Here is a 16,200-nt window from a genome sequence, read left to right as displayed (position 1 = left end):
GCCACAAAATTTCTGATTTTTGTGAATTCTTTGATAAATATAATTTCATCAATCATCTAACTTATATGAACCCATTAGATTTCAAAATAGAAAGTGTTTCTTGGAAAAAGGAAAAGTATCTTAATGTGTGAAAAACAGTAAAAATCACGAAATTTTCATTTGCAAAATTTTTCTGTTTTTCATGCTCATTTGCAACTTTTTTGTAACTTTCTGTTCTGCCACAAGTTTTGTGATTTCAGTGAACACTTTGATAAATATAATCTTCTCATCAATCATCTAACTTATATTAACCCATTAGATTTCAAAATGAAAAGTGCTTTTCTCAAATATGAAAAGTATCTTAATGTGTGAAAAGACACGAAAATATCACGAAATTTTCATTTGCAAAATATTTTTGTTTTTCATGCTTATTTGCAGCATTTTCTTACTTTCTGTTTTGCCATAAATGTTCTGATTTCAGTGAACTCTTTGATAAATATAATCTCCTAATCAATCATCTAACTTATATCAACCAATTAGATTTCAAAATGAAAAGTATCTTAATGTGTGAAAAGACAGGAAAATATCACGAAATTTTCATTTGCAAAATCTTTCTGTTTTTCATGCTCATTTGCAACTTCTTGTGACTTTCTGTTTTGCCACAAATTTTCTGATTTCAGTGAACTCTGATAAATATAATCTCCTCATCAATCATCTAACTTATATTAACCCATTAGATTTCAAAATGAAAAGTGTTTCTTGCAAAAATGAAAAGTATTTTAATGTGTAAAAAGACAAGGAAAAAACACGAAATTTTCATTTTCAAAATCTTTCTGTTTTTCATACTTATTTGCAACTTTTTGTGCCTTTCTGCTTTGCCACAAATTTTGTGATTTCAGTGAACTCTTTGATAAATATAATCTTCTCATCAATCATCTAACTTATATTAACCCATTAGATTTCAAAATGAAAAGTGTTTCTTGCAAATCTGAAAAGTATCTTAAAGTGTGAAAAGACACGAAAAAAACCACGAAATTTTTATTTGCAAAATTTTTCTGTTTTTCATGCTGATTTGCAGCTGTTTTGAGTGTCTGTTTTGCTACAAATTTTGTGATTTCAGTGAACTCATCTATTTATAATGTTACATGCCTTTTGTAACATTTAAAGTTGTTGGATTTATTCCAGTTTATAAGATTTTTTTTCATTGTGTTTATATTTTGCATTTGTTATATAATATCTAAAAAAGATTTTTCTAAATTATTCAACAACGTTTCTGTTTTCTTGCTATAAATAGTATCTCTACTTGATTATTCTGTCCGTCTATTGTATTTGAAAGTTTATTCTAAATGCTTAACTAATCTTATCTTATATATAATAAAATGCAGTGTGTTTCTCATCACTTACAATGGACAATAGAAACTAAAACAACGGATTGGAGATGCTAAAAGCAGGTGAAAATCGTTGGGATTTTAATCAGAATGAAACTAAATTTTTATCATAAATTTCTTTTATCAATTTCACGAGCACATAAATATATATGAATTTAAATATTAAACGTTTTTGTTTTTAAAAGTATTTCTGCTCACATAACATTTATCAATTATATATATATTCTTTCATGCTTGCCTTTATGAAACTAACCCTTCTTTTTTCCAAGTAAAGGATAACACATGCACACATGTATATGTATTTGTAGACAATTATGCAAATTATTCTTGAGTTCTATATACAGAATATATATGGATGTATATGTGAATACAGAGAAGGCAATGTGTGTGTGTACATATGTGTGCTCGTATGTGTATGTATAAGGCTGTGTGGTAAGGTGTTTGCTTCCCTACCATATGGTTGTGGTGACCAAAACCTTCATTAAATGTTAAAGAAACTTGTTATTTGTATCTATATCTGTGTGTGTGTGTGTTTATATTTCTATCTGTGTTAGTCTATCAGAACTGTTTGACAGCTAGTACTGATTTGCTTACATCTCCGTAACCAAGTAGTTTGGCAAAATAGAAGCTGCTAGAATAAGTACAAGGTTGAAAAAATAAGTATTGTGATCAACTCGTTCATTTAAAAACTACAAGCATGTTGCAGTACTGTCATATGAGGATAGGTAAGGTAATGAGAATCTACTACAATGCATTCTTCTCAAACATCTTGTAGGTCCTTCCTTTACAGAGTTACCAGGAGTTATTTATTCATTAGATAATCATATTTTCATTATTAAACGGTTGGAGATGGGTGTACATTAAATATCCTATCCTCAATTGCTAGCATTTTATTGCACAGTATGTCTAACATGTTTAGTTAGTTAATAAGGTTGTGCAAGACAAACAGCATGGTCACAGTCAAATGATTGAAACAAGTAAAATATAACATCTATGTGTGTGTGTGTGTGTGTGTGTGTGTGTGTGTGTGCATGCGTGTGTACACGTGTGTGTACACGTGCATGTGTGCATGCATGTGTGTATGTACACACACACACAAACACATGCATGCACAAGCGTGGATACACACTTCAAGCATCTTCTACTATCGCCTAGGGCCGACCAGAGCCCTGTGTTTAGATTTGATAGACTGAAAGTGAAAGTAGCCATATGTATGTATATACATATGCGTGTATGTACATGGGTAGGTAGGAATGTATACATCTATATGTATGTAAGTAAATACAGATACATTTATACATAAAAGCACATGTGTATATATCTTTTACTTGTTTCAGTCATTTGACTGTGGCCATACTGGAACACTGTCTTGAAAGGTTTTAGCTGAACAGATCAATACTAGGACTTATTAATTTTTGAAACTAGTATTACATGTAAGTATGTATGTATGTATGTATGTGTAGAAAAATGGCAGAATTGGTTTTCGGTTATATTGTTGCCTTTCCTCTTTTTGATGTCAATATAGTACTGAGTACAAAGATTTGGGTTTGATATAAGCACTTAAACTTATGAAGATAGCATCGTAGTGCAATGAGTGAAATTGTGAAAAGAATATCATATCAGTTACCCTATATCTTGTGATATAATGGTGTGTCTCAGTAACATCTGTTAACACAAGGTTAAAGGCTAATAAAATCAATATACCTCAAACCCAGATTCAATTGTAGTGAAAAATTTTAATTATCCTGTATAATACAACTCAAAGGAAGTAGATGTCATTAAGAGGCAAAGACATAGTGAAACAGACCATCTGGCAAAATTGTAATGAAATGATCATTACTAGGTAAGTACTTTTATTTTCTTGTCAATTATGTTAAACTCTCACTGGAAATAAAATACTTTCAGAACTAATACTCAATTATTACTAATGACTAACACAAATGTCATTAATTTTGTTTTAATGAATCTTTATAGCAAAAAATATCATATATTAAACTTGTAGCAACAAACAAACTCCACCAAGTATCCATTTGCTGGATTTCTCTTTAGTCTTCAAGTTGAATGTCCATACAAATGTTGGGCCTCGTTGTTTAGTTTTGTACACAGGACACTGATAAATATTCTTTGTTTCTTGTCTATCTACTGGAATAGCTTTGAGGAAAACAATTGGCAACATAGGTGTGAGTTCTTTCAATAGAGACTCTCCAATCATCCCAGTTTGTGTGTCCCACCTGGCTCCTTCCATAAAAAGGCCATGTATAAATGCTCCTTCCCTAGGAGGTCCAGCCATGTCATCGCGACATTTCTTAGTGACATCACACTGAATACACATTTTATCTAGAGGCCATTCATTTTTACGAGCCATCTGTTGCATAATTGCAGTAAGAAAAGATTGGGGGTTAAAGAATCCAGCCAACCAAACAGCAGCTGGTAGCTGAAAATCAGAAACCCAACCTTCTAATTCTTTAACACGTTGGATTAGATCTGCATACCAAGCAGTCAAAGTATATAAAGAAGGATATGCACGATTGGCCCATCCATTTGGTACTTGATCCATATACAAAGCATTACTTAAATCTTCCATGTCAGAGGTGATTGTCAATTCTCCCTATTAGCAAAAAAAAAAGTATTAAAAAAATTGATTTTAAAAAAAAGGAAGCAAAAATAATGTTCATTAGTAATTCTGTTATGGTTTTGTTAGCAATGAAATATGCATATATTTTCTCTGTTTCAAGAAATACAATCAAATACAGACACAAGCAAGCTATACTATCCATTCTATCATACTTATCTGATAAAGAATGTTTTTTCAACTCAAATCCTACTGAAGATAACTTTCTTTTACCTGTCTAGGTTTGATGAAATATCAGACCAAATTGGATTCTCAGTACTTGATTAGTTCATGACCCAACATTAATCTTATTCCTGACACTAACATTGATGAGTCTGCTTTTAAATTTCACTAGCTTTCTGCAGATAACAAAAAATTAAATCTTTAAATTAAGGACTATTTAAGGGTGTGATATGGGGGAAAAAAGCACAATTCAGTTACCTCGCAGGTTCCCTCACAGCATCAATCCTTTCCAGCTGGAATATATTTGTGAGAGACTGAGCCACCTTACCTCTAGCCAGAACCTAATAACAAATTCCCTCAACTCAAGTAGCCATACATATATGTCCTGTATGACAACCCCAAAGTGAAAAAGGCCCACACTAGACCTGCTTCCACTAACTCCTCTGCTTCTGGCAAGGTCCTTCAGCCATATGTGTAACATCACTCACACTATACTTCTGGTTCAACATGCCCCTCTGATCTCAAAGATCACCTCAATCCATGTCAAAATCTGTCAACCTCCTCCTCTTATGGCTGAGGATCTTGCTAGAAGAAGAGGAGTGAAGGAGGTCACATGAGTGGAAGCAGGACTAGAGTGAGCCTTTGTCCCCTTGTCCACCTTTCTCAGAATAGATTCAAGGACTGTCACCATGATCTTTGTTGAATTCAGCCTGAAACCCAGCCTGGTCTTGATATTTCTATAATTTCTCAAACATGTGTAGATGCAGTTATGCCAACTTGAAGTCAACGATTGTGGAAAGACCTGTCATCTATTTCCATTACTGCAATGTTTCCCTTCAGATGTTGGTAACATATCGTACCACTTGTGTTGTATGATTTGTAGGTATTCAGCTTTTGAAAGTTGAATACCACCCTGACCTAGTCTTTTGTTGATTGCAAGGGATTACAAGGGATTAAAATACTTTCCTTGATCCATCTCACCACCACTCCCTTGAACTCACTCCTGGCACTCCTTTCAGGTTTTGCTGATAACAACTTACCCTATTACTTCAACACTTAGGGCGTCCTTTCCAGCAAAACTCAACCACTGAACGCAGCCTGAAAATCCTTGTCTATGATGATGTATGCAACACAGTTCTCTCCAGGGCTCTCCCCATTCTCCTGTTGCAAACTCACAGTGCATGGTGTTACCATATGTAACCCTGTTGTCACTAACTGTGACACCTCCTAGGTGGTTGATTGTATCCATGTCCATGATGGACATGGATATGATCATCCACCGACGAGGTGTCACATCAGCACCATCAAGGAGGTGTCACCACAATTCCTGGCAGCCTTATTGTTGCTTCTGACACCACCATCTCCACTTCACTACTACCTCTACATATGATCCCACTGCCATCAGCTGCCCTTACACTACTCATCTTGTTCCCCATTTTCGGATCACTAAGGTCATTATACAGCCTGTGTCCATGAGATCTTTTAACACCTTCCCCTAACTGTAAGCAGCAACTGTACAAGCACATATCCTTGCTTGAATGGAGAATTGGTGAGGCAGTAGTCTCCTTTTAATCATTTCTCTGGCTGCAGTTGCTGCCCACTTGCACCAGTAGCAAATCAATTTGGGTTTCAGTTCCTTGCAGTCCTTCACCATGTGCAAACCCAGACATCTAAAATATGGGCCTCTCCTGGACCTATGATACATATTTTTTTAAAGTGGTAGGATACTATTTCCTATAAAGGACATGGTGCAATTGTTGAAGCAGAGTTTTAGCATATTAGCCAGAACTCTAATGCAATCTTGTTCTCTATTCTCTCAGCCTTTACTTTCCTAAGAAAAACAAAAACAAAAAAAGGAGAAAATTTTACCTTAAGACCAAGATCCAGTTCTTTGAGTGTACGTTTTATTTCTGATAGCAGCAAATTCATCCGTTCACATTCCTGGAAAGCCACAACAACATAAGGGGTTCTCTCTTCGACTGGAACCTTCCCCATTAATTCTGCCATTATAAATTCATCTGGAAGTTTCTCAGTCATCTCATCAAGGATAATTTTCACCTTAATAGATCGAAAATGTGCTAGTTTTAACAAATGGTAAATATTCTTTTATATATTTGTTTTTGCTATTTCATTATTAAAAATAAACTTACTTTGTATTTAGTTTTTTGTATAATTGAAATGTATGAGAGTTATGTACTAGAGCCATGGATAATTAAATTTATGGGTTACTGCAGAAATAGCCTATAAGTTTGCAGTTTCTATCCTGCCATGATCACTGGTTCATGTTCATAGCCAATATATCAACTTCTCTGAGGTCTAGTTCTCTGAACTATTTACATAGGGTAAACAACATTAGGTCTATAAAACAGAGGAGTCATTGGATCTTCTGCTGAGTTTGAGTTATAACTGAATCATTATCTCTGCAACCATACTTTTAATTCAATTGGTACTCAAAAATGGTTGCAAATGGTTGAAAAATGGTTGAAAAAATAATCAAGTAGGGTATAGAGGTAGTGCTACAAAGCCAAGAAAGAAATGCTAGTTCATTTTGCCATAGTTCTAAATTCATATCTTGCTTAGGTCTCTTTTACTTTTTTCTTGTTGTCATACCAATACAAGTGCTATAAACAGAATAAATTGTTTGCCAATTGATAAGCTAATGTTGACTGAATTTGAAAGAAAAAAAACAGGAGCAGTGATATTCAAGCAATGAGTAAAATGTGAACTGACCCAAACTAGGCACTGACATTAGATCAGGAGCTAACTTTCTATTCAACAATATAGAATTTCAGAGTTTTAGTTGCATACTAGAGCTATACTGATTTGCTTTGTCACCCAAATCACATGAAAATGTTTTAACATATGGATTTCTGAACATACCTTTTCTTCTTTACTAATTCCAGCACCTCCAGCAGTACCTGAATCTTGTGGTTGCATTTCAAAAACAGTTTTAAAAAGATGTTCCGATGTACTAGTGAGAAATTCAATTTCAGCATTTGGATGCAATCCATAAAGGTAAGGACTTTCTGGAGGCAGTATTTCATCTATGTATGCATGATAACCTTTATAGTCAGAATTGGGTGGTATTGGAAAACCAGGAGCCAAAAATAATTCTGAGCTCAACTAAAAACAAAAATATTGCATGTCCAGTATATCAGTTTTACTTTTTTTTTAAATGTATTCTAAATGATGAAACAAAATTAAAACAATTATATTAAGATGTTCTAAAAAATGGATTGATGCTCAGTAATAAATCTTTTAGTTTTGATGATGAAATTATGTGAAGATCTCTAGGATTTTATTCTTCTCAAAAAAATGAAAAGGGTATTCTGTATGATTTGCAGTGGGTTCTCATGACCTCAGCTATCCTTATATGAATAATGATGTAAAAACACACTTTTCATACATTGCTCATACACTATCTAAAATATTGTGAGTAAAGCAAATGAGTTGTATTTTGAATATAAATTGTGCCTTAGGGTAGTTTGACCCCTTTTATCTAGGTCATTTGGGACACCACTTAATTATAAGAGCAAGTCTTTGATGATAGGGTACCAGACAGCAAAACATAGAGTCAGCAATTACAATCATGAAGAACACCTAAAGACTAATGCCTTTTCTGATAAGTTTCACTTCACAAAGGACCCCACAACACACTCCAAATAAGTTTCACTTCCATAGGACCCCACAGCACACTCCAAATTTAGTAACATGATGCTTGATCTAGATTTTCACATGCTAAGGTTCAACTCAGCACTGTAAGCCATCAAAACATTGTTGAATGTAATGCTACCACCACTCAGTGGTGAACTATATTTGTCACAAGAAAGTAGAAAGATCAAAATTGATATAGTTACAATGCATTATATTTGAGAGAAAAACTTTGAGTTCATGTCTGGTTGTTCTGTACCTCATTAATTCATCCCTGCACGTTCTTGTAATTAGAATTCCTGGATGTTTTATGCTTCATTATCAATGTACATTTCATATCTCAAACACATCTCAGTGTGAGCAATTTAATAAAAAAAATTTGATTAGCATGTTGCAGTACTGTCATATGAGGATAGGTAAGGTAATGAGAATCTACTACAATGCATTCTTCTCAAACATCTTGCAGGTCCTTCCTTTACAGGGTTACCAGGAGTTATTTATTCATTAGATAATCATATTTTCATTATTAAACGGTTGGAGATGGGTGTACATTAAATATCCTATCCTCAATTGCTAGCATTTTTTGCACAGTATGTCTAACATGTTTAGTTAGTTAATAAGGTTGTGCAAGACAAACATTTATGATTATTATTATTATTATAATTACTAAGATTATTATTGTTTATGACAACACTTACCAGTTAGAACAGATAAACAATAAAAATGGAACTTTAAGCAACAAGGCAAAGTCAAAGTTTCTTTTGGCTTTGCCTTATTGCTAAAAGAAATTATTCCTATTGTTCAAATGATCAGTCAAACTCCAAAGAATTTCAGACTAAAGTAGGGACACATTATGAGTTTGTTACAAAAACATTGATAATGAAAAACAGCTGCAATTAAGAATCCAGGCTAAGGATTCTGCTTGGAAGGTGCTTATCTTCAGTCTATGGCATTTTCCATTTACATAAATGACTGACCTCTATTTTTTAAGCAGCATTAAAAAAAAACACACACAACGGTGAGTTAAATATAGTGAGTTGAAAACTTTCATCTACTGAGATTATCAACCAAAATATCTTCCCTGATATCTCTAAAAACATTAGGGAAGATAACTCCAATAAAATCAACTGATAAAAATTTTTCGACAGTGTACATAAGGTGTATATTGATGCAAAGTAAGATGATATAAAAACTTACATTTTGGGCTGTACTCCAGTGAATGTACTCCATTCCTTTTGGAGTATGCCATACAAAACATTAATATCTATTTTATTTAATTCATGTTAACAATAACCCTCACTAGCCTAATAATCTATTTACTATATGACAGCATTAACCTCTTTCAATAATCATTCTTACATCATTATTTCAAATATCAACACAAATTATACAACAAGAATTTGAACAAAGGGTGACTATTGCATTTTCTTTTCTCTTATCTTTAATCTTAACTTCTTAGAGAACTCAGGAAAGATAACATAAACCCTCTTATTATGTTAGTGCCAAAACAAACAAAACCATGCACCATAAAATATCAAGATCATACTATACTACATACCATATCAGGATGCATGTATACTTCCAAATATGTTCTACATAGTCTTCGGTCCCAGTCATCTGTAATGTGGCCACCATACATAATCTCTCCAAAAAGATAACGAAGATCTTCCCAGGGGACTTTATTGTTGGCCTCAAGATAGTTATAAAGCACATTGACACTGATTGTCAGGTCACCAACATTAAATGGATAAGATCTGTTCCAGCCTTGAGGTCCAAACTTCCTTCTTTCTTGAACAACAGCATGAAAATAACAGAGGACGAAGAGAATGCTTTTAAATTCAGTTTCCCGGGCACACATTTCAAGGGTCTCCTGTAGAATACACAACACATGAAACCAAATTGAATACAAACGAAATATTTCATTATTTCATGATATATTTCAAGGACCTGCTACTAGCATATGTGTGTGTGTGCATGTGTAAAAAAAACAAAATAGAAACACGATATAGTTATGAAGTACATGTACAAATATAAGGCAAATATACAATATATATTTTATCTTTTATGGGTTTCAGAGACTATGGCCACCTTGAAGGATTTTAGTTGAACTAATTAACCCCAGAACTTATTTTTTTAAACCTGGTACTGACGTCTACAGGCAGAACAACAGTGGCTACACTTCTCTCCATTGGGCTACAGGGATGGAGGAATAGAAAGATTGAATTGCAGTCTTATTAAAGAATGAAATTAGAATATATATGTGAGTGTGTGTGTGCATGTTATATATAATGTCAAGTATTGGTGGGGGACAAACACAGACACAAAGACACACACAGATATATGAATGCATGCGCATATATATATATACTAGCAGTATAGCCCGGCGCTGCCCAGGATTAAGCTAGGATTATTAAGTGATCAAGTGCTTTATTTCAAACCAAAATAAGTAACATCGACATCAGATTTGAGCGAAATCCGTTGAAATTGGTTTGGCTGAAAATGGTTTGCTGGCAATTTGATTGGGAAATCTCATAAGGAATCGGTTTATTGGGTATGTGATTTTTGAATGCATCAAAAAGTTCTCAGTGGATATACTCTCTTTTGTAGCTGTCAGTGCTGCCACTACTATGCTGAACAATCAACAAACATAGGAACTACAGCTATGTGATAAATTAAGCTTGTGGGTGCGCTCAACAGCACCACAAATCTACATGAAAGAAATGATGTGATAAGGGGGTGGACTGCAGCATTCATGGACAGGTGAATACTATGCTGCTCATCATTTTCCATTGCTCTTGCTGTACATGCAGCATTTTGTGATTGTCTAATTGAGGTCTCATGTGATGATTCATTTGCTCTCCTTTTCATTTTCTCAGCTTGGAGACATTATATCAAATATTACATAATAAACTAAGATGACAATTGTACATTAATAATGAAATGTCAATGAAATAAAGGTAAATGATATCAATACCTAAGAAAATTTTAAGAAATACGTACACTTCAGAAGTTATGCGGGTTTACACGCAGACACAATCTGAGTTTTATATATACAGTAATCCCTTGTCATATCATGGTTCACCTATTGTGGTTTATTATTTAAGCTTACGTTGATTCTTCTGTGGTGTTGTTTTGCATTTATAATAAAAAAGATATATACAAATTCTAAAAATAATTTTAAAAAATATACAGTACAGTACTGTTTCTACTTTGCAGATTTTCACCTATCATGGGGTTTTTTTGGAATGTAACACTCAAGATAGTCAAGGGATTGTTGTTCTGTACAGGGAGTTATTCAAGGTGGCCATAGTCTCTGAAACCCATAAAAGGGAGTGTGGTTGTCTCAAAAAGAAGATCGGGTTTCAGTTGCATAGGATCTCCTTGATTGTGTCAAGAATTGTCATAAGAGGTGACAAATCATGGGTCTATGACAATGACCTGGAAACCAAGGCCTGAAAGGAATCCCACTTGAACAAGATTTCAAAACATTGAAAAATTCAAGAAAATGTAATAAGGCAACTGTCTACTATCCCCAAAATGGAGCTCTGAGAAGGCTTCCATCAACAGAAATGAAGCTGGATAAAGTAGGTGGCTTCAGGAGGGGCCTACTATGAAGGAGATTAAATGCTGAATCGATTGTAGTTTTGTTTTTATAGCACCAGTACCAGTAAGTTTTGATCAGACCTCATATTGATTTCTGCCAAAGGTTGCAGTTATGCTGGAGCACAGCCTTTCAGTGTGATTGGGTTTCTTTTCTGTATTGTTTCTGGTGAAGTGATGAGTTTGATGGAACTACTCTTCTTTGTTTCCTGTCGTGATGTGGGTTTATCTGGTTTCTCAGATAAAAATTTGTCCAGACATTCTTTGAAAACTTTCACTTTTGTACCTCACAAATCTCTGAGGCTGTTTGGCAGAATATTGAATAGCTGTGAAACCCAAGCTATTACAGTATTGGGCCCTTATTATAGATGGAGAAGATGGGAGCTTTGGTATTATGCAGTGCTATCCTGTTTGGTTGCTAGTATAGTTTCAGTTTCAAATTTAGGAGCTAGACCTTCCAAAATCTTTCATATGCATATAACTAGTTTTCCAGAGATATCAAGGTCATGTAGTTTGTAATCAACATTGTCAAAGGTCTTGGCAAAGTCAAAATATATCACATCCATATTTTAGTGGTTGATATGCTGTTTCAGTACTCAGTAGTTGTGTGAGCCAGCTTCTCACTGGATGGAAGCAATGTTGTGTGTTTGTAAGCAAGTTATTTTCTTCCAGGATCATGACCAGCTTCCTTCTGACAATGCGTTCCATGACCTTGCTAACATGTGAGGTCAGAGAGATAGGCCTGTAATTTTTAGTGTCTGCTTTGCTTCCTCCTTTATGGTCAGGGCATCTTTATTCAACATTTTTGGAAGTTTATCACATGCAGAGAAACTCTGAAAAAGTATCTGTAGTGAATTTGCAAGAGTTTTCTTGCAAGTCTTTAAAAGAAGCAGAAATTGCTGCATTTGAGCTCGTCTCATCACTGGCTGATATTACAGCTTCCTCCTTTATGTTGACGTAATCGATGCTTGCCTCTTTCCCAGGTAGATCTGCAATGTTGAAGAACTCATCAAGCTTTCTTTGCATACTTTCCAGTGGAGAGGTAAAGATACTTTGAAATTGTTTATTCACTTATACTGCTGGAGTCAGCAATTAATAAGCTGTCTTCTTCAAACAATGGCCCAATCTTGGAGTGCACCAAGGCAGATTCTTTCACAAACTTTTTATATTTTCCTCAGCCATACTAAATCCTGACTCTTAAGGTTAATATCCTTCAGGACAGAGTCTAGTACAGTTCAGTAATCCTTGTACAGCTGTTTCAAGATCAGCTTGTCTATGACAAGTGCCAAGCTCTTGGTTAGCACCTTGTCCAAAATCTTTAATTCTGCATTGAGCAGAGTGATGGGCCTGAAATTCTCTATCACATCCCCCTTGTTTGGGACCTTTCTCAACAGTGCCACCACCCCTCAACAAACAAAAGCAGGGATTCTCCCATTTTGCTGCCAGTTGCAGTAGATGTCCGCCAAGAGGTCTGCAAACAAGTCTGGCATTGAAGTGTAAAGCTTGTAGGGTAGACCTTCCAAACCTGGTGATCTACCTCTTGTGCAACTTTTCATCCAGGCAGATATCGCTTTTTTGTAGCACTCCACCTTGTTCACCAAGAGTTGCGGCAGACTGTCCAGGTACACACCAAAGTCTGTACCATTGTCCGTCCCACCGCTTGTCCTGAACAGTCAAGCAAAGTGCTGCTGAAAGGCCATTCACATCCGTTTCGGTTTGAAATCTCGTGCCCGTTCAGGTCCATCAAAGACCGAATGGTCACCTTATTATCACGTTTCGCCTCTGCCACATGGGCCCATCAAACGGCCTTAGTCCCCTCCCTGCTTACCGAATGTGCCTTAGCTCTGACAATGCAGCCTTCATGTTTGGCATCGAAGTCTTGGTCAAGGGCTAACCTAGCCACCAACACGTCAGTTGCAATGTCTGTCCTAAGAGCCACATCTAGTTTTCTAATTAAATCCTGCTCTGTTTTCTTTTGTTCTACAGCTAGAGCCTTACTAAACCTAATCGATTCTGCTCTAATTGCCCTGTTGAGAGCAAATCACCAGCTGTTGTTGACGATTACCCCTGTCAATGCCTGCTTAACTAATAAACTAATCTGGTCTCTGTAAGCTTTACATGTGTTTAGCTTCCAGTAACTGGGACCCTGTCTATGGAGCCTATCTAAGTCAACCGTACAGATCATGAATTTGTGGTCTGAGTAGCCGACTATGTGGAATTGTAGACACCCTATGCTGTCCTTATCCGATGGCCTACAGAAAACTCTAAGTATGATCTAGACGACCCAATTCGATTAGTCCAAGCGCACATTGGCACATTCAGGTTGTCTAGTCAATAGCTGTCAGACAGCTTAAAGTGTCTGAGCAGGTTGGTGAGGCTTTTGCACCCCTCTCTCCTATCAGATGCTCCCACACCCACCTGATCGAAACATTTGTCTAAGACAGCATTCCATTTCCCAACTAGCACTAAAGTGAGATACATGCCCAGGAAAACCTCCAAACGCTTGAAATAATACAACTGCCCTGCCCCTGTCGGAGCGTAGGCAGCCACCAGTCTGAAGGCACCACCGTCACTACTGTTCACATCCAGGACTGCCAACTTACCCTCTGGACCCAGGAAGACTGCCTTTATTTTCAAATCCTTTCCGAAATAGCACCACAGAACCACCACTGCCCGCTCCCAGAGAACCTGGTTTTGCTAATGGTTGCTACATCCACACTGTAAGACCTCAGGTCATTTAAGAGGTGACCTTGTTTCCAAGGTAACCCGAGGCCTGTCACATTTATGTTACCGATTCTGAGCACAACCATGTTTCAAAAAGATTTATGCAGGAGAAAAAAGCTCTACTTACTGTCAGTGTCTGGTGGGGTGGCTCCATTATGCTTTTGTGTGGGTATTTCCACCAGATTTTTGTAAAGTTTTTTTTGAGAAACTTTTCCCGAGCGACTTATTTGTTTTTTATTTCATAGTTTTCATTAGATATTTTGAAACTGAGTATGTGTGCTGGTGGTGTGTTGTGTGTGGGTATGACAAAATCTGCCATTGTAGTGTCTGAGTTTTCTTTCAAGTATGTGACAAGGTGTTTATTGCTGTGATGTTTGTATTGGTGGTGGTGGTGTCTGTGTGTGTTGTAATTTGTGTTGGTGTTTGCAGTGGTAGTGCTGGAGAAAGTGTTGTTGAATGTTGTGAGTGCATGCTGTTGCTATTGTTGTTGGGAAGCTCTACTTTCTTGCGCCTCCCCAGTTTGTCAGTTGTTTCTTTACACTTCTTCTTTCTTTTCTTTTTCGGTGGCACTGTGTGCCACTCCCCTTTCTTACTATCAGTGCTTGCACTGTCCGAGTTGATTTGGTCGGGAAAGGATGTCTTTGGGGTCCATTTCAGTATTTTGTAATGCAGTTTTATGTTGATGTTGTTGTTGGTATTATTTCTGTTGAAAGTGGTGTTGATAGTATATTTATACTGTCCAGTGTCATCTTTGTTGGTGTTGGTCTGGTGATGGTTGGAGGTGGTGTCGCTTTTAGTGGTGGTGTGGTAGCTTTTGGTTTCTGCTTCTGCTGCATCTCCTGTTGTTGCTGCTGCTGCTGCTGCTGCACTGGAGATGTCTCTGGAGACTTCTTTCTTCTGTCCACCTCCATTCTTTCCTTATAAATGGGGCAATCTACTTTTAAATGCTTTTCACTGCTGCAGAGGTAGCACTTTGGTCTTTGTCCCTCTACAGCAACATGCAGCCTTGTGCCATATGGCAAATTTATAGAGTCAGGTATGGCATTTATGCTTTCTTGTTCAATTTGAACCAGAAGCTGCATACCCATACCTGACCAGCTTTGGCTGTGCAATTTGTGTACTTCCAAAATAGTGGCAGTGTCTTCTATGTTGAAGAGGATAGCTGCCACTAGCAACACATATTTAGTTTGGGCGGCACTTGTTCAATTTTTATCTTGGTTACGTGCTGACCAAGGTATGTTGGCATGAGCAGCAAATCCTCAGCTTTCAGGGGTGTTGTAGAATGCTGTTTTGCATCCTCTTCAATTGGGAAGCGAACTTCTACAGTTCCAAAATGCCTCCCCTTGGTTACAAAAGATTTTTTTTACCTCATATGGGCTTGAGTGCTATCTCCAACTGCTGTGGAGTTGCCCCTTCTATTTTTTTATGTTTGACATTAAAGATTTTATAAATTATCATCCTTCTGTTGGTTTCCTGTATTAGTTGTTGTGGAGTGTTAAGGAAGACATTGTTTCCATCCTTCTTTAACTACTTTGCGTTTTTTATTTCGTCCATTGTAACATTGATTTCTTCTGAACTTTGCTTTGCTGCAGATGTGAAACCATTACATTGGTTTTTGTTGTTGGTCCTGGTGGTGTTGCTTGTGTTAGTTTCTTTGGTGGTCATGTTGTTATTCTTCTCTTCCTCCTTCTCCGGTGGTGAGAAGTGGTGGTTAGAGCAGGGAAATGCACATTTGAAAGGAGGTCCAAAGAACAGCTTTCATTGTCTTCAGTAGCACTGCATGAGGTGGAACGCTGTTTTACTTTATCTTCTTTGCATTTACGACGCGAATTGGGTGGAGCATATTCATATTTGATGTACGACTTGTCTTGTCGTCTGTTAACAGAGGGTGTGGTGGACAAAGAAGAGAACAGTTTACTGTTCTCTTCATTTTGGCAAAATTTAACAGGTTTCAAAACAAAATTTGAAATTTTAAAATGAAAGATTTCCTTTTGTACCCCCCAAAAAACACCCCTTTTTTAAATTTAATTTTTTTTCTATGTACCCCCCGTTTTTGGCTACAGA

General features: G+C 36.3%; 1 protein-coding gene across 3 annotated transcripts in view; it reads right to left on the bottom strand.

Moving 5' to 3' along the window:
• Window positions 1–3,285: 3,285 nt before the first annotated feature.
• LOC106876453 (dynein beta chain, ciliary) overlaps window positions 3,286–16,200 on the bottom strand; it is a 628,322-nt gene continuing 615,407 nt past the window's right edge. For all 3 annotated transcript variants that reach the window (XM_052969374.1, XM_052969385.1, XM_052969379.1), the window contains 4 exons: window positions 9,371–9,682; window positions 7,042–7,284; window positions 6,031–6,219; window positions 3,286–3,975 (listed from right to left, as the gene is read on the bottom strand). In XM_052969374.1, coding sequence (XP_052825334.1) covers window positions 3,358–3,975; window positions 6,031–6,219; window positions 7,042–7,284; window positions 9,371–9,682 — 1,362 coding nt within the window. In that variant the 3' untranslated portion in view covers window positions 3,286–3,357. The remainder of the gene's footprint in view (window positions 3,976–6,030; window positions 6,220–7,041; window positions 7,285–9,370; window positions 9,683–16,200) is intronic.

Source organism: Octopus bimaculoides, chromosome 1, assembly GCF_001194135.2.
Source record: "Octopus bimaculoides isolate UCB-OBI-ISO-001 chromosome 1, ASM119413v2, whole genome shotgun sequence".
NCBI classification, from domain to species: Eukaryota; Metazoa; Mollusca; class Cephalopoda; order Octopoda; family Octopodidae; genus Octopus; species Octopus bimaculoides.
The sequence above is the reverse complement of the archived record's forward strand: the minus strand, read 5'-3'. Positions and strand labels throughout refer to the sequence as shown.